Source organism: Mchenga conophoros, linkage group LG23 (genome assembly GCF_057382185.1).
Source record: "Mchenga conophoros isolate Kocher_MC1m ecotype Shallow Benthic linkage group LG23, M_conophoros_male_GT1.1, whole genome shotgun sequence".
In the NCBI taxonomy this organism is placed as follows: Eukaryota; Metazoa; Chordata; class Actinopteri; order Cichliformes; family Cichlidae; genus Mchenga; species Mchenga conophoros.
In genome coordinates, this window is record NC_140547.1 from 22172442 (window position 1) to 22192381 (window position 19940).

At 41.8% G+C, this 19940-nt stretch overlaps 1 protein-coding gene across 2 annotated transcripts in view; it reads right to left on the bottom strand.

The window, feature by feature from the left end:
• LOC146547194 (uncharacterized) overlaps positions 1 to 16518 on the bottom strand; it is a 54496-nt gene extending 37978 nt beyond the window's left edge. The window contains exons 1-6 of one of the 2 annotated variants that reach the window (XM_085264516.1): positions 16390 to 16518; positions 13678 to 13869; positions 11847 to 11911; positions 6135 to 6563; positions 4364 to 6002; positions 3987 to 4247 (exon numbers count right to left, since the gene is read on the bottom strand). In XM_085264516.1, the coding sequence (XP_085120642.1) occupies positions 3987 to 4247; positions 4364 to 6002; positions 6135 to 6525 (2291 nt within the window). In that variant the 5' untranslated portion in view covers positions 6526 to 6563; positions 11847 to 11911; positions 13678 to 13869; positions 16390 to 16518. The remainder of the gene's footprint in view (positions 1 to 3986; positions 4248 to 4363; positions 6003 to 6134; positions 6564 to 11846; positions 11912 to 13677; positions 13870 to 16389) is intronic. The other variant, XM_085264515.1, reaches the window with a different exon arrangement.
• Positions 16519 to 19940: the final 3422 nt, after the last annotated feature.

The following is a 19940-nucleotide window of genomic DNA, read 5'->3' on the forward strand; positions in this document are numbered from 1 at the left end:
CACAGCCTCTGAGGCCATCTTGTAGCTTAAACAAGCCGCTCCATATGAAATGTCAGTGAGATGCCTGTTATTAGAATCATTTCGTAGATGATATTTTCTTTTTCATTATATTGGTTAAATTTAGACCTGATTATATTTTTATTTTAATGTATTTTAATTAAGTGTGGTTAAATATCAGTAAAACCATGTATAAATTATGATTTTGTGTTTAACAATTACAAAATACTTTATACAATTTCTCTCATTCAGAATCATGTATAATGATGGGCTGGTGACACATTTCTTTTCATTTTGAATTTCTGCAACCAGTTTCACACACACACAGGTCCTTATCGGCCAAGGCTGAAACTTTTCCCCCCTATACTCTCTGACAGTGTAGCAATCACAATTGTTGTCTGAAGCCTAAAAAATGTCAAGCAGATTTATTTTCACTACTGAAGCATTTCAACATTTGCTATAATGGTCCACTTGGTAGTCATATTTTATTAGAACTTTACTAGGATTTTTTTATTTTGAGTTATTACAACCATAATGGACAAGACAGGGGGATGGAAAAGAAAAACAAGAAAGAAACACTGGGGAGAAAATTAATAGAAAGAGAGGGAGAGAAAAATAGAGGAGAAAAAGATGGATAGAGAGAGAAAGAGAGAGAGAAAACACTGATAATCTGCACCTGTTGAAAAGAAAAGAAAAGTAGAACACAGGCAGTCATGTGATTGAGCGGGCGGATGGAAACAATTAGTGATGGGGAGAAAAGGACCCAGATGCAAAACCCCTATGAGTGAAAGACCTAGGCAACAGCTGACCCTGCCTGGGATAGGGTCAAAGGGGCCCCACCCTGCTGCAAGGCACAGGGAATATGCATAAGGGCGAAAGTTGAATCCATGGGGTCTGGCCATACAAAGCTCACAAAAAGAACACCCTTCTGTAGGGCCACCATCTACATCACTGAAGGCGTGGAGACATTGGCAAACCGATCCCCAGCTACCAAGGCTAGCCAGTGGGACATGAAAAGTCACGTCTCTGGTGGCGTAAGGATGCTGAATAAGTGCATGAGGCTGAGAGCTACCGGCCAGATATAGTTGGGTTCACCTCAACACATGCCTTGGGCTCCAGAGCCAGTCATCTGGAGAGGGGCTGGACTGTCTCAATCTGGAGTTGCCTTTAATGAGAGGTGGCAGACTGGGGTGGGTTAGTATGTTCTCTGCGTGCTGCCTGTACATTGGAGTTTTTCCTAATGGATGAGAGGGTCTGGTTCCCTACACCTTTGCTCGGGAAACAGGTCCCGATTATGGTCTGCACGTACAGTTCAGAGTACCCAGCCTTCTTGGAGTCCCTATGTGGGGTCTTTGAGGGTGCTCCACCTGGGGACTCTGTCGTCCTAGTGTGATACTTCAACATTCATGCAGGCAACAACAGTGAGACATGAAGGTGTGTGACTGGGGGAAATGACCTGCCAGTTCTGAACACAAGCGGTGTTCTCCTAGTGGACTTCTGTGCAGACCACAGTTTGTCCATAACAAACACCATGTTCGAACATAAGGGTGTCCATAAGTGCACGTGGGACCAGGATACTCTAGGCCACAGGTCAATGATCAATTAGATAATCATGTTATCAGATCTATGCTAGCATGTTGATGCCTGTTGTTGTGGTAACCACCAAACCAGACAGTGGACACCAGTGCTGAAGGGAACCATCAGGCTGAAGAAGGAGTCCTATCTGACTTGGGTAGCCTGAAGAACTTCAGAGGCATTGACAGGCTAAGCTGAGCATGGCTTTAACAGTGCCTGAAGCAAAAACTGGGATGTGGGAGGAGTTCAGTGAGGCCACGGAAAAAGACTTTGGGAGTGCCTCAAAGAGATTCTGGCAAGCAGTGGCTGTCCTTTGTCACTGATTCTGTTCATAATTTTTATGGACAGAATTTCTAGGTGTAGCCAAGTGGCAGAAGACTTCCACTTGGATGGTCTCAGAATCTCATCTCTGCTTTTTGCAGATGATATGGTTCTGTTGGCTTCATCAGGTGGTAGCCTCCAGCTCAAACTGGAGTGGTTCGGAGCTGAGTGTGTAGCGGCAGGTATGAGAATTAGCAAATCCAAGTCTGAGCTCATGATCCTCTGTCAGAAAAGTAAGTAGCTCAGGGTCTTGTTCGTGAGCGAGGAGCGGGAGATCAACAGAGAGAGTGGTGCTGTGGCTGCAGTAATCCGAACGCTCCCAGTCTGTCATGGTGAAGAGAGACCTGAGTGTAAAAGTCAAGCTCTCAATTCACCAGTCGGTGTATGTCCATACCCTCACCTTTGCATGCTGTCCATGCTTTGGTGTGGGAAAGCATGGAAGGGACATTGTGGGCCAGCATGTCTATAACAGGCTTTGCCATGATACTGGGTTGGTATAATACAGTGAACTGTGTAAACAGACAGTGATTTCTGGAAATATTCCCAAGTTCATGCAGTGATGCTCTGTCTGTCCTGGTCGTTGTGTCCCTGGGCAAGACACTTCACCCTACCGCCTACTGGTGTTGGCCAGAGGGGCCGATGGCGCGATATGGCAGCCTCGCTTCTGTCAGTCTGCCCCAGGGCAGCTGTGGCTACAACTGTGGTTTGCCTCCACCAGTGTGTGAATGTGAGAGTGAATGAATAGTGGAATTGTAAAGCGCTTTGAGTGTCTAGAAAAGCGCTATATAAATGCAATCCATTATTGTTATTATTATTATTATTATTATTATTTTCATGACATAATCATGCTGGTTTGCTGCCCAAGGGCTCAAAGGTCATAAGTATTCAATATTGTTTTTCATCCTTGTCCTTTGCACACAGAGATTTTTTTCAGATTATCTGAATCTAATGATGATATTATGTACTGTAGATAATTAGATCTTCAAAGTCTTTTTTTTTACACTACATTATTCTGAATGGTAAATGCTCTTAAGTAGTTGCAAAACGTCCCTTCAGCTTTTTCTTTTTAGTGCCAGCCTTTTGTTGGCCTCATCCCAAATTTTTGAAATGTGTTGCAGCCAATAAATGCAAAGTATCCTAATATTTTCCCTAAAATGTTAAATTTTCTTTGGTTCACAACAGGTTTTGATATTTAATAGGTTTTGTGTTCTATTGTGAATAAAATATGGGTTTATGAGATTTCCTATTTGTTTTTTATGTAAATTTTAAATAGTATCCCCGAATTCTGAACTTTTTCTGAATTGGGGTTTCATGAATGAAATGAAAACTAACAAATTAGACATTCAGATTCATCAAGCACCATGAGACCAGCCTGAGGCCTCTCGGATTCTATGAAATGTAAGGCCTCAGATTTACCGTAGTTTTCGGGTCATAAGCCGTTACATTTTTCCCACACTGTGAACTTATACTGACGTGCGGCTAATGCATATTTTTTTTCATACGGCCAAAAATATTTTGCCTGGTAACAGTAGACTAATAAATTGATAAGTAGTATATATATGGTATATATTTTTTACCGGTTGTTAAGAGACGTTGTAATGTTGTTTGTGCACTGTTCCGTAAAAAAACCATAAGCATCGTAATTTGTGTGTTACCGATACGTACGTATACTTAAAGGTAGCCGTGTTACAGGCGCTGTTCAAGGAAAAAAAGCATTTGCAGTATGTATTTTTGTATGTTACCATAACGTTTACGTTAGCTTACGGATTAAATTAAACGTTAAAAATCCTCACGTGTAATATTTCTGTGTAAATATCTCATATTACAAGTGAAACGCATACGGCTTTAAATCCGGTGCGGCCTGTACAAGTACAAAATTGATTTTCTTTCTAAAATTAGAGCATGCGGCTTTTAATCAGGTGCGCTCTGTAGTCCGGGATTTACGGTAATCACATTATCCAGCTTTCAGTTCAAAATTTAAAGCTCCTTTTCTATTTTTTAAAATGCCACCACAAAATAAGTCTCTTTTTTTAACAGTCACAGACTATAAAAATAAGCAGGTACATAATTATTTGAAAGGAAAAGCTACATACCTGACTGAGCTGATGAACGGGAAAGTCTTTAGCAGAGACTCACACTGACTGTGACAGGGAGGAGTTTCATTGTCCCAGTAGAGGCAGACATTAACCTTTGTAGGCATCCTCTGCATGACTTCCACAGCTCTTTCATAAAGCTGCTTTTCACTATCAACTGGAAGGTGAAGGTTTCCATCTAGGCTGAGTAAGGTTTCAAAGTCCATCTGCTCTTCACTGATAAGAAAAAGCTCCCACAGCTGTCGAGCCAGAGAGTCAGACCTATAATTGAAAGAAGAGATCATTATCTCATTGTAAAACTAACCAAGAATATGAGTCTTATTACAGGTTGTAACCTAAGCAGTAATATAACCCTAAATCTACATGTTCATTCTTACCATTGGACATTTTCAAAGCATCCAAACAGCTGTCTCATTCCTTGTTCTGATATCGTCACGTCCTCGAGGTTCAGCCTTATTTTCCTTTCTTTTGACTGAGTGACCACATAGGCCACAGCACAGCAAGGGTAAGGATCCAGACTGTCTCCACTGAGGTCAAGATGGTAGTCCAGTTTGTCTAGAAGGTAGACGCATGCTTCAGGACTCTGGGACTCATACAAGCACTGGCATACGAACAGTATGTCGACATGGAGCCCACTGCCCTCAGTATCAGCCTCTTCTTGCTCACACAGATGAGGAAGAAATGTGTTTATCAGCTCCTTGAAGAACCAGTTAGATGTATTCTTCAGGTCCTGATCTGGAATCAGATGCTTCATCAAACTTGGGCTCTTCTCATTCAACAGTCGACACATGAAGGGGATCAGATGTTTCATGTGTTTCTTCTCCTCTGTGAGGCACTGCTGAAAAACATCTCTGACTTTATCAGGATTCTTCAAGAGCCACAGTGCTGCAAAAAACTCCTGCACTGTGTAATGGAGGAATGCATATGTGGTTATTGTTTCAGTCGGGGCCACCTTGATGAGAAGTGGTTTCAGGAAGGACAGGACACAGATGTCTTCACAGGTCAGGTCTGTCAGATTCACAGATTTTTGTTGGGTTGCAAGAAAAGCAGCTTCAGCTAGAGACAGAATTTCTTCTCTCTTGGTTTTGATGAAGAAATTCAGCTTTTGGTTCTTTGTTTTGCTGTTTATCTGAAGGCAGAATCGAACAATATTGATGTAGATCTCAGTTATTGTACATGGCTGTGGAGCATCTTTTGATGAAAAGCAAACAGCCATCATCAGTGCATACATGGGGACATGACAAAGAGTTATCAGTTCCACGCTACTCAAAACCTTCGTCTGATCTTCACCGAGTGTTGCAGATAAGTATGTTTTAATAGTCTGCTCACTAAAGCCTTTCACCTCCACTCTGATAAAGTCTCCAGAAAACAACTTTGTATCCTCATCATCTGGTCTGCATGTTATGATGATCTTTGCGAGAGGTAGTAATTTGTTCTTTAAAATCTTTGTAACCACTGGTGAAGAGAGATCTGTGAGTCCATCAAAAATAATTGTAACATTGTCAGAGTGACTCTGTATGTCCTGTAAGACTTCATCTTTGTCTTCATCTAGATCACAAAAAAAGCTGAAAAGAAGTTCCTCCAAATTTTTGGCGTTCACGATCTGTGCTGTTTCCCTCATGTCAAAGTAAAACATGTAATCAAGCTCTTTGCTTTCTCTTTCTGCCCAGAGTCTCAGCATTTCACGAGTCAGTGCTGTCTTTCCAATTCCAGGTTTTCCAACCAAGAGAATGTTTTTATCCGTTTTCAGCAGCTCACTGGGAGAAATGGTGGGTTTCTCTTCGGGGATGTATGTCCTCAGTTTTTTAGGGCGACTCAGCTTGCTTTTCCTTTTTTTAAATTTTTTTATTTTAGATGGACAAACACTTTGCTCTGTGTCTAATATAAGTGATGAGTATGACAGATCAGGCGTCTTGTTTCCTTCAAACCAATTTTTACTTGCTGCCCAAAACTCATTTGACTTCTCTTTTGCATTTGACTTTAACATTTCCTGATATTTGTGGCATGACCTTGGCCCTAAAAGCAGTGAGAAAACAAATTCACTATGAATTAAAGCAGTTGTAACAGATACATTTATCCAATGCATTAAAGTGCAGTTCGTCAATACATCAAAGATTTTATTTTTATCAAGATTTTACTACAAAATACCTTGTAAGTAGTTTGTATCGACTTGTGTCTCCTCCTTGAAGGAATAGCAGCTGATCCAATGATGCAGATCAAACTTGTTTTTCTCAGTGGAAGCATCGCTGTTTTTCTCAGGAGGAAGAAGCAGTTTCTCTAAAGTCCTCTTCCTTGTCATGTCGATAATCTTGAGTAACTCATAGCAGGCTGCTTCCCCTTTTTTTATGACTGAGATCAGTGTTGTTCTTCTTTTGTCTTTATCAGTTTTCTCTGCCTTTATATTGCTGACTTCTTCATCACCAAGAACTCCTTTCTGATTCAAGTTCTCCAAAATCACAGAGAGATCCTTTAATCCGCTTATAAGATGGGGTTTGGCATGCTTGACATAGTCTAATGCGGACTGTGATGTGCAGGCCATGTTTCCTTATGTGTACATGCTGACCCAACTTCACTGACCTGCAGATCAAAATACCAATTTAAAAATGTTCATTTAAACAGTTTAACTATATTTGAACTGTTTATAGTTATTATATTATTGATGTATTAGGTTATATATATATATATATATATATATATATATATATATATATATATTGTTATGGTTCAAAAATATTGGGGATGGAGACAAGAGAAAAACCACAATAACAACACTGGTCCGGTCGGGTTGAGTCAAACGATGATTTAATGATCACACACGTGGGAGATGGACACTGATGCAGACAGCCTCAAAATCTCAAAATGGTGGAGCATTGCTCAAACTTTTATAGCCTCTGGTGCCTCCACCTTATCATACAAAGCCTAGACATTCACATGCTTTCTCTCACACAGCGCCTAAGCTACGACCTTGGCTCCCTGTTTATCTGCTCCTGCTGAAATGGGGCAGAAAACTCCAGCACACTCTGTTCTCTTCTACTCAGACAAATTAGATTTCTTATAACTCAGCAGTATAATGCATCATAAAACAATATCATTCATTCACAACAAGTCAGCAGTTTAATGTAATGCAAATCAGTTTAACTAATGCAATAGTTATCAGCTTCTTCTAATTCAGGAGAATAATGCAAACTAAAACTACATATTAATTCACAATCTTTAATTAGGGGTATAACATGGCATAAAATAATATTATAATCTAACAATATATAATTTAAACCCAATTAATATTTACAGCTTAACAATGACTTGCAATTCAATAAAATTAGCAATCCGATAATACTGAGAATAATGCTGCAATAATATACAGTGATAATAGATCAAACCAGAAAGCTTTATATATATATATATATATATATATATGAAGCTATATATATAGCTTTCTGGTGTATATATATATATATATATATATATATATATATATATATATATATATATATATATATATATATATATATATATATATATATATATATATATATATATATATATATATATATATACCAGAAAGCTATATATATATAGCTTTAGCAGCTGGATAGCGTAGTGGTTAAACTACACGCCTTTGGAACAGAGGATCGCAAGTTCGATTCCTGCCTGGGGCGTCTGTATCCAGTAAGGGTCCTAAGGCTAGACCCCCTATGCTAAGCAAGCCTACCGCAGACATGAGCGAGACAGATAAATATGAAGGCATGCCGGCTCGGACGTCGCCCGGATCAACAAGGTCCGCGTCAGGTGTTGAGGAACCAGGGCACCCTGACGAAAAGTGGGCTACTGGAACAAGAAGGCATCGGTGGGCAAGGGACGAAAACAGGGCGTTGTTGGAATGCTACTACGCAAGTAACCCCGGCGGAAGGGGCTACATGAATAGGATGAGGGACCTATGGATTCTTCGATACCCAACATCCACAATGACGGCGAAACAACTAGTAGCTCAGTGTTCCAACATTCGAAAGAAGGGACTGCTCTCACAGCTAGAGATTGACGAGGTACAACACAAATGCTACGGCAAGGAGGAGTCAGGACGCCAGGTCAGGGGGGAGATATCATCACCCCCACCCGAGATTGGGTACATAGCCCCAAGTGCGATAGGAGAAGGATCGTTGAGTGCGAGAGGAACTGACCTGAAAAATAGGATCATGGCCAAGCTTGAAACCTGGATCCCCCGTAGCCGGTTACCAAGATTACGTGAAGTACCCTCAGAAGGTCTGCTAGATGATGTTAATGCAGCACTACGGACAATACCTACAACCACGGTTACCGACACTAACAAGCTGATCTACAATACGGCAGCAGTGATCAGTGAGATGCTTGGCTACAAGTTGAACAGCCACAAGGGGCAGTACCCTCCATGGAGAAGGAGGCTAGAGGGCAAGATCAAAGTAGCACGGAGGGAGGTTAGCCAACTAACGGAGTTGCAGAAAGGTGCGACAAATAAGGTGCCTAAGAAATACAGCAAGCTGTCCATACCTGAGGCCTTGGAAACTGCCAAGCAAAGACTCACAGCCTTGGCCAGCCGCTTGAGGAGGTACACCAGAGAGATAGAAGGCAGGAGAATAAACCAGCTGTTCTCCACAGAACCAGCAAAGGTGTACTCTCAGTGGCAAGGGAACAATAAGAGAACAGCACCACCAAGGCTGGAGACAGAACAATACTGGAAGAGCATATGGGAGAAGGATGCAACCCATAACGGCAATGCTCAGTGGCTAGAGGATCTGAGGGCAGACCACAGCGACCTCCCTGAACAGGGGCCAGTAACCATCACAGTGGCAGATATCCAAGAAAGGGTCTCCAGTATGAAGAGTTGGACAGCACCAGGGCCCGACATGGTTCACACCTACTGGCTGAAGAAGCTGACTGCACTCCACGAGCGTCTGGCAGCACAAATGAACCAGCTGCTAGTTAACGAAAGACACCCGGAATGGCTAACTGAAGGCCGGACGGTCCTGATCCCCAAGGACCCCAAGAAGGGACCGGTCCCCTCCAACTACCGACCAATAACCTGCCTCAGTACTACATGGAAGCTCCTGTCAGGTATCATATCGGCTAAGATGAACAGGCACATGGGTCAATACATGAGCGGGACACAGAAAGGAATTGGCAAGAATACCAGAGGTGCAAAACACCAGCTACTGGTAGACAGAACAATCAGCCGAGACTGCAAGACCAGACTGACCAACCTGTGCACTGCCTGGATTGATTACAAGAAGGCCTATGACTCAATGCCCCACAGCTGGATACTGGAATGCCTAGAATTGTACAAGATCAATGGGACCCTAAGAGCCTTCATCAGGAACTCAATGGGGATGTGGCGTACAACACTAGAGGCCAACTCCAAGCCCATAGCACAAGTTACCATCAAGTGCGGGATCTACCAAGGAGATGCTCTGTCCCCACTGCTGTTCTGCATAGGCCTGAACCCCCTCAGTGAGATCATTAACAAGACTGGCTACGGATACCGACTACGGAACGGAGCAGTTGTCAGCCACCTCCTGTACATGGATGACATCAAGCTGTATGCCAAGAGTGAACGAGACATCGATTCACTGATCCACACTACCAGGCTATACAGCAATGACATTGGAATGTCGTTCGGACTGGAGAAGTGTAGTCGGATGGTAACAAAGAGAGGGAAGGTAGTCAGAACTGAGGGGATTGAACTACCAGAAGGCAACATTGCAGACATAGAGGACAGTTACAAGTACCTGGGGATCCCGCAGGCAAATGGGAACCATGAAGAGGCCGCTAGAAAGGCTGCAACCACCAAGTACCTGCAGAGGGTCAGGCAAGTCCTGAGGAGTCAGCTGAATGGTAAGAACAAGATCCGGGCCATCAACACATACGCCCTGCCCGTGATCAGATACCCTGCTGGGGTAATAAGCTGGCCAAAGGAGGAGATAGAAACCACTGACATAAAGACAAGAAAGCTCCTTACCATGCATGGAGGGTTTCACCCCAAGTCCAGCACCCTGAGGCTGTACGATAAGCGGAAGGAAGGGGGCTGGGGACTGGTGAGTGTCAGCACCACAGTCCAGGATGAGACAAGGAACATCCAAGAATACATTGGGAAGATGGCCCCAACTGACCGAGTGCTCAGTGAATACCTCAGGCAGCAGAAACCCAAGAAAGAGGAGGGAGACGAGGAACCATCATGGAAGGACAGGCCCCTGCACGGTATGTACCACCGGCAGATAGAGGAGGTGGCTGATATCCAGAAATCCTACCAGTGGCTGGACAAAGCTGGACTGAAAGACAGCACAGAGGCACTAATCATGGCAGCACAAGAACAAGCTCTGAGCACAAGATCCATAGAGGCTGGGGTCTATCACACCAGGCAAGACCCCAGGTGCAGGCTGTGTAAAGATGCCCCAGAGACAATCCAGCACATAACAGCAGGGTGCAAGATGCTAGCAGGCAAGGCATACATGGAACGCCATAACCAAGTGGCCGGCATAGTGTACAGGAACATCTGTGCTGAGTACAACCTGGAAGTCCCGAGGTCAAAATGGGAGATGCCCCCAAGGGTGGTGGAGAATGACCGAGCTAAGATCCTGTGGGACTTCCAGATACAGACGGACAAAATGGTGGTGGCTAACCAACCGGACATAGTGGTGGTAGACAAACAGAAGAAGGCGGCCGTAGTGATCGATGTAGCGGTTCCGAATGACAGCAATATCAGGAAGAAGGAACACGAGAAGCTGGAGAAATACCAAGGGCTCAGAGAAGAGCTCGAGAGGATGTGGAGGGTGAAGGTAACGGTGGTCCCCGTGGTAATCGGAGCACTAGGTGCGGTGACTCCCAAGCTAGGCGAGTGGCTCCAGCAGATCCCGGGAACAACATCGGAAATCTCTGTCCAGAAGAGCGCAGTCCTGGGAACAGCTAAGATACTGCGCAGGACCCTCAAGCTCCCAGGCCTCTGGTAGAGGACCCGAGCTTGAAGGATAAACCGCCCGCAGGGGCGTGCTGGGTGTTTTTTTTATTTTTATATATATATATATATATATATATATATATATATATATATATATATATATAAAGCTTTCTGGTTTGATCAGAAAAGAAAACATTGGTCCATACACCTGAAAGTCCTGAAAACACATTGCGAATTCTGTCTCGAGTCTACAGATGTATCCGTGTATTTCTGCGGTGCTGATGCTGTGCTGAGTGGACAGCTCCTGAAGCATTTGAAGGTCGGAATGTGGAAATTTCAACATCGCTTGAAAAAACTGCCAGCTAGCAACATCCCTCTCACTGGTAGGCTAAGTTTATTTTAGCCAATTATAAGTTGAATCTGGTAGTTGGGGTTGTTAGCTATGATACTGTCATTAAGAAGCGGCTATTTTGCGATGTGCACTGCTGGCCCAGGCATTCATTTTTTAATGCACCTTCTCACATTAATTCACTGCGTGTTGTGCCATTAGTTAACCCTTCACGTGCCCAGGGTTGCCGACCCCTGTTATAACTTTTGAGTTTTTGTTATAGGATAACGTTGGAGGGAGTATATAAATGAAACTCGCCGGAGTGCCCTGGTGAGCTCTTGCATAGACATTTATTGTGCATGCTATTGGCTTCTTTTAAGTAAATAAATGCATTGGAGCGTGTTACTCTGTTTGTCTGCTTTTTCTTTTACACTACAGCTTTTGCCTGATGAGCCACTCAGACCCAGTACCAGATTACTCCTCATTTCCCAGTGATTTAACACCTGATGCAACATCTGTCATTTTGGAGGACACCCAGAGACTGCATACAGTCTTACAGATGCAGTTCAGCTCCAATGCTAACAAGCTTGGCACCCTGCTTACATACCTGCTTCCCCAGTGTTAATCCCAGTCTACTTTGTTAAGGCCCATAGCAATCCACTTGTATACCACCTAATGCATTAAGGGAGAGGAGAATGTGAATTGTCTGGAATGGGAGTTATTATCACTGTCCAAATTAATGTTAGCAAAGATCATCATGTTAGAAGAAAGTACAGAGAAATGAGTAAGAAGAGCAGCAAAGTCATTAAAAAAAATACTTCTTTGGCTTAGGTGGTCGGTAAACAGGTTATATGATTTTAAGAGTATGTAGAGGGACCTTTAAAGTGGTGAATTTCAATGAGTGAAAGATGGGAACAGAGACAGGAAGAACTTTCCAGTGCTTGCAATGGATCATCGCAAGACCCCTGTTCTTCCCTAAGCCTCAAGTACACTCAACAAAAATAGAAACGCAACACCTTTGTTACTTCTCCCATTCCCCATGGGATGGACGTAGAGACCTAAAATTCATTCCAGATACACAATATAACCATCCCTCCCAAACAGTGGTCACAAATCAGTCCAAATGTGTGGTAGTGGGCACATCTGCTATATTGAGATAATCCATCCCACCTCACAGGTGTGCCACATCAGGATGCTGATCTGACATCATGAGTAGTGCACAGGTGTACCTCAGACTGCCCACAACAAAAGGCCACCCTGGAATGTGCAGTTTTGTCTCACAGCAAAATGCCACAGATGCCACAAGCAATGAGGGAGCGTGCAATTGGCATGCTGACAGCAGGAATGTCAACCAGATCTGTCGCCCGTGCATTGAATGTTCATTTCTCAACCATAAGCCGTCTCCACAGGCGTTTCAGAGAATATGGCAGCACATCCAACCGGCCTCACAACCGCAGACCTCGTGTAACCACACCAGCCCAGGACCTCCACATCCAGCAGGTTCACCTCCAAGATCGTCTGAGACCAGCCACCCAGACAGCTGCTGGAACAATTGGTTTGCACAACCAAACAATTTCTGCACAAACTGTCAGAAACCGTCTCAGGGACGCTCAACTGCATGCCCGTCGTCCTCATCGGGGTCTTGACCTGACTCCAGCTCGTCGCCGTAACAGACTTGTGTGGGCAAATGCTCACATTCGATGGCGTCTGGCACGTTGGAGAGGTGTGCGCTTCACGGATGGATCATGGTTCACATTGTTCAGGGCAGATGGCAGCTGAGAATGTCCCAGTTCTTGCATGCCCAGCATGCTCACCGGACATGTCACCCATTGAGCATGTTCGGGATGTGCTTGACCGGCGTATACGACAGTGTGTACCAGTTCCCACGAATATCCAACAACCTCGCACAGCCATTGAAGTGGAGTGGACCAACATTCCACAGGCCACAATTGACAATCTGATAGACTCCATGCGACGATGTGTTGCACTGCATGAGGCAAATGGTGGTCACACCAGATACTGACCGGTTCTGGGTCCCCAGACCCCCAATAGCGCAAAAAACTGCACATTCCAGGGTGGCCTTTTGTTGTGGGCAGTCTGAGGTACACCTGTGCACTACTCATGATGTCAGATCAGCATCCTGATGTGGCACACCTGTGAGGTGGGATGGATTATCTCAATATAGCAGATGTGCCCACTACCACACATTTGGACTGATTTGTGACCACTGTTTGGGAGGGATGGTTATATTGTGTATCTGGAATGAATTTTAGGTCTCTACGTCCATCCCATGGGGAATGGGAGCAGTAACAAAGGTGTTGCGTTTATATTTTTGTTGAGTGTATGACAGGTTCAAAAAGACTCAGATGGAGTGGCTTCATTGAGTGAGAAAAAGTCTCCAGTCTGTTGCAATGTTTCAGTCAAGAAGTCTAACTTACAGTCAGAGAGGAGATCCTGGACAAGATGCCCCTTGCCAGTAAGTGGATGTTTAATACACCAAAGCTAGGGGGTTCACATCCTGGCTGGTGTTATGGTAAGTATGACGAGTTGCAGACCAGGTGGACTTCATTGGTTTGGTGTTGTCATGGTTTAAACTTCGTCCAGATAGCAGCAGCAGCAGAATTAATAACCTGAAAAAATTGAGAAAAATCCACAACAGGATTACTCTTAAATACTCATATGTTGTCCAGCAATTATAAAGAGTGAAAAAGCATCTAAAAGGGAAGATACTACGGTTTGATGTTTTGTTTTGTTTTCCACATAATAACGTAATACTTGATGTTGAACAAATTATTTGTTGCATTTAGTTAACTGTAGTTTCTGTGTAATGTGCAACTTTATTTGTAGACAACAGAGGTGGGACCAAGTCATTGTTTTGCAAGTCTCAAGTAAGTCTCAAGTCTTTATCCTCAAGTCACAAGTAAAGTCTCAAGTAATGTCAGGCAAGTCAGAGTCGAGTCTCAAGTCACTGGTGTAAAAGTCCAAGTAAAGTCACAAGTCTGAAACTTTGAATTTCAAGTCCTTTCGAGTCTTACAAAAAAAAAAAAAAATTAAAAGAATGTTGCAGTTATGCTAAATGTAAATATTAGACCATGTGATTTTTAAATCTGTGTTTTTCTCAACACATGACAAAATAGTGAACTTAGAAAATATACACAAATTGTGAAATTGCACCTCTTTAGAATGCAGCTCAATTAAACTTAACTCCAAGAATAATTTTCACCGACAGTTCTGAGATAAGCTGCATGTTATTCTTGGATGCGCTTGTTGGACCGGCTTTAAAATCGCATGACAAAAATATCATACACATTAAAAAAAACTGCATCACCAACGGAGCCTGGACAACATTTGCTAGTTAGATGAAGTCAGCTATCTCATCGTAGCAAAAGAGAAGGACCACCTCCTGTTCTTTATGGAACTTCAACTGTCGGACAAAGTTGGAAGTTGTTCCATCTCTGTCTGTGATTCTCTTCTTGCATGTTTTGCATATTGCATTTCGGTTTTTTGTTGAATACTTCATAGTTTATGTATGAGAAAAAAATAACTCCTTGCAGCATTTTTGAGTTAATTTGATTGGCTGTGCTCACGCAGACATACATACGGAGTGTGGTTTGAATTGAATGAATTGAACAAATGAATAACACTTTCTACATAATATGCATGTTAAATTTTATATTTGGGGTGAAATATCAAGTCTCTTCAAGTAAACCGGTTCAAGTCCAATTCAAGTCCCAGGTCATTGGTGTAAAAGTCCAAGTCAAGTCACAAGTCTTAGAACACTTTTTCAAGTCAAGTCTAAAGTCATAAAATTAATGACTCGAGTCTGACTCGAGCCCAAGTCATGTGACTCGAGTCCACACCTCTGGTAGACAATGTTTTGAAAAAGATCACATGTTTGCTTGTTCAAATATGTCAAAAATCATCAGCTTTTTATCAGCTTTTTATGGTGATATAATTTAACATTAATTTAGACCGCATTAGAACATTTATGTCACATATTTATAAAACATTTGGAATACAGACAGAACTTTATTGATGTTTTTGAGTTTTTATTTATACTTTCACGTTTGAAAGAAAGAGAACTTGCATGTTAGAAAATAAATGAGAGAAATGAAGCTGCTATTAAAATGCAAGTCTGCAGCATCAGGACACTGAATCAGCAGCAAGTCTTCAGCACTGAAAAGTGTGAGCTATATTTTTACTCCCAAACTAAAAGTTTAGTTAGGTTTTAGTTTCGTTTTAGTTAGGTTTCATCTGTAAATGCTTGTTGCATCTCCAATTAATACTACTAATAATAGTAATGATAATGATAAACTTTGCACTTATAAATCTGAATTTAAACTTCATTATAACAGTTCAGCTGTACACAAACGAGGATAACTGTCACCACCACGTGACCGACTTCCATAAGCTGGCAGTTGTGGAGGCTGCCTCCAGTTCTTCCGGGTGGACACAGAGGCATTCCCGAGCTAGCAGCGGTTAGCGTGGTTAGCTCCCAAATGACTGAGCATGAGAGGCTCTTTTACAGAAAGCTGCGTTTATAGGCTTGATCCCAAAACATGTCTACGCGGTCTAACCACAGATCTCCGTTTTTCTCTCTGACCGTCTCTAACACTGTCTGTGTTTATGATCCCGGAGATTTTAATTTGTAGCATTTGGAATTTGACAAAGTACAAGGCTGTTGATCCGAATAAAACTTCCTTATTTACCAACAACATCACAAAGTTACAGGAAGCCCTTTGTTTCAAAATAATGTAAACAAAGGGTTTATATGACGTACGAAAAATCCGGTTTGTTTTTCGTCGAAACGGAAAAAAAAAAACCCTTGACCTTTAACACTGAGCTCCTCGGGTTAGCCTACACATGCGGGTCATTTACCATAAAGAACATAAAACGCGGATCTCCAAACGGACAGACAGAAAGTTTAAACCTGAAGTTTAAAGAGTTAGAGATAACGCAGTGAGTTATTTATAAATATTTATGATGTTATCTCAAATTTCCAGTTCACCTCAACAGCTGGTCACCTCTGTGCGGAGGCGATGTGGAAACCAAAGGGCTGTAAAAAGTCTGTTTCGTGTCACATTTAGAAACAACCTTAAAACGAAGTTCCTGCAGTTTGAAAACTGTTCATCTTTTCCTTATAATCTTACCTGTGTGATGCTGCTCTCTGCCTCCAGATATCATAGAAACTGTTTTCCTTTGGCAGTCTCTCAAAACTTGTTCTTTTAATCTCTGATACCGGTTCACTCTGGGTGTGTTCAGGCTGAGCTGCTTTTACTTTCACTTTCTGTTAAAGCTTTTAGGATCCACTAGATGTCACCATTAGTACACATACAGCTGACAATCAGCCCTGTAAAAATATGCCACAGTGTGGAGTACTGGAAATGATGAGGAAATAAACACTACTGTAAGAAGAGTGAAGGGAATAAATAACATTGCTGGACATATAGTTTTACATATCTGAAAACATTTTCAGTAAATAAAAACTTTCAAAACTTTCAAGTTAAACAATGTAATTTAGATTTTTTTTCTTTCTTTTTGTCATAGTTTGTGCTTAAGTATTTATTTATTTATTTATTTATATGCTTTGAAAATGATACCAGAAGAAGATGAGGTAAGAAGCCAATCCTTGGGAGAGAAACTAGATTGTATTCTCTATTTTTCACCAGCTTGGACTCGCATGAATGATCTTCAGCGGTGCCATATTGATATAAAATAATTTAGATCATTTTCAAGTTTATACATGTACAAGTTATTAAGCTGTACAATATTATTTAATTTGGCTCTGCTGTGCTGAAGTTTAATCAGAATCTATAGAGCTCTCGAAGACACCCCCCCCCCCCCCCCCCCCCCCCCCACACACACACACACACACACACATAGTCTGCAGATTCTGCATGGAAGCAAAACTAAATCTTAACCAAGAGCCAGCTGTTTATTTAAGGCTGGTGAAGAATACAAAACAATTAGTAGAAGGAAACTCAGATGAAACTAACTAGAACTAAACTGGGAGAACTAAAATACTAAACAGTAGAGACATAGATCTTAAAACCTGAACAACCTGGAGCGTGACATGAGAAGAACAGAAAGTCTGACAAGGGACAAAGGGAAACCAGACAGAATATATACAGAGAAGGGCGATGAGAGAAGTGAAAACACTTCACCCTTGAAACAAGGAAAGGAACAAACATGGAGGCACATGACAGAAAAGAGATACTAAACACAAGGACATAGGACTAGGACCCAGTGACCCACTTTGCCACAATTTATCTACAATTCATTTCCATTCCTTCAGATATCTAGTGCAAAAATAACAGGAAGGTGAAACACTGGAGATTAAAAGTCTAGATTCTGAATACTTCACTGAGTTATATAACATTAGAGTTTTAGTCCATAGAGGGGAGGCAGTTTATGGGAACCAGAGGGTAGGGCTGTGTGCTTTCTTTACTCATGAATCAGAGAAACAGCCGAAAAGTAAAGCTTAAAAACTGTCCGCCTCTTCCTCATGAATTTTACCAGTATGTTACTAGTTCAGTGTGTCCAAACATCACAGAGACCACATCTTTTAGGATCGTTCCTCTTTGTCTGCATCCATTAGCTGTGGATAGTTAAAAAAGAAACAAAAAAAATGCCGGCTGCTGTTTTTCCTTTCACTTTGCTTGATTGGGAAGTAGGAAGTACTTGTAGGATTCACTAGATGCCGCCATTGTATGAAAAACTTGGCCATAAATCACCACGTTTCAAACCCGTCTGGTTAAAAAATTATGTAAAAATTGCTTTTTAAATACAGGGGCACATCTAAAAGGGTGGCATAGAGGGGCTTGTGCCACCCTAAAATGATCTCTTGCCACCCCAAGTGCCACCCTAATTTTGCATATGACAGTGTTGTTTATTAAAATAAGATAGCATTAACACTTTTAGCATAGTTACAGTTAACAGTGAATATAAATGCTAAAACTGAATATATTGCATAGTGTTCCCCCAGTCCACCAATAACAAATGGTTGAGACCATAGTGCAGACCGGCTTCTTTGGAGCAAGCGATGCCTATGATTGTGCCAGAGCACATTTTGAAAAACACCATGGGAATTTCAGAGTTCACACAGGTGGCTGGTTGTTACACTCTGGAAATGGAATGAAGGTGAGTGTTATTAACCCTCTGGGGTCCACAGACACCACCTCCAAATCACATGACTGATTTAAGCTGCAACTGCTGCAGTCTCAGTCAGTGTTGAAGGTTTGGACTTCAAAGTATGCACTGGTTTTTACATTTTAATAAGATAAGATAAGATGACCTTTATTAGTCCCACAGGTGGGAAATTTGTTTTGTTACAGCAAAAGTGCAAAGTTATATAGCAGAAATTAGAAAACACTGGAATGCAATAAAATACAAATACTATATACAACTGAGTAGGAAAATACAAAAATACAACTTCGTCAGAAGAAGAATTGTACAAGAATTGCACATATAGCAGTCTTATTGCACATGTGTGGGTTTGTGTGTTTGATCAGCTGCAAAAGTCTTTATTGTGGAGTCTGACAGCAGTGGGGAGGAAAGACCTGCGAAATCTCTCCGTCCCACACCGTGGGTGCCGCAGTCTCCCACTGAAGGAGCTGCTCAGTGCTGTCAGAGTGTCATGCATGGGGTGGGAGATGTTGTCCAACAGGGATGACAGCTTAGCCACCAGAACAGAGCTAATGACAGGCCACTAAATCCAGAGTTATGATAAAAATATATATAAGCCATGCTTTTTTCTAAATACTATTGTCACAGTTTTTTTGTTGTTGTTTGTTTTAAAAGCATTTTCTAAGGTCAGCGTGAAAACAGTAAAGTAAAATGTACCATGTCGACCAATTTTTTAAAAGTCAACATGTGGGATTTGGTTGTTTAGGAAGAGGGGGCAGAGAGACAGAGCAAGCGAGTGACAGAGAGAGAGCGAGTTTTGAGATGGGCGAGATTTGTGACGTTTAGCTTGGAGTGCATAGTGTGCGTTGTGTAGTTAGTCTTTTATGTTGTTTTTGTGTCAATGAGGGCACTAATGACTGTCACAAATGCAGATTACAATGTAAACACCGTCTCTAGGTGGAAAAGAGGAGTGATACACCTCCTGTTGTTAGGCCTGCAGGTTTATCCCTGTGGTGTTCTCCTTTGTCTTGTGGCGGACAAACATTTTTTTTTTTTACTGGAACAAATAATTTGTGGGGCATCTTATTGCAACACCTGATTGTTCTCTCATTTTAGTTATAGTAGTTTTTTTAATTGGTTGCACAAAATTAAAAAACGGCAGGTGTACTGGCTGCATTTTTAGATAAATAGTTGTACATGTTTACAAAATGTGTGCATACGTTTTCAAAATGTACATTTATATTTACATTTCAACTTATAAAATAATTTACTCAACATGTCTGTGATTTGTACAGTAAAAAAAAGCTATGACTAGGATTTTATGTTTTTTGTGTGATTTCAGATGAGTTGTGTTAATACAGTATGTCAATGAAAAAACAACTGTAAACTCGTGAGGTTGAGCTGAAAAGAATGATACCAAGCAAGGCAAGACAAAAAAATGGTGAAATACAAATGTGAAATCAAAAGGAGTCAAACATGGACGGTTATATTTTAGACCTCAGTGGGTTAATCCAACAAATCATGAAAAATTTGGTTTAAATTTTTGCTCATGACAGTGCAGATTTCTGACATTTTG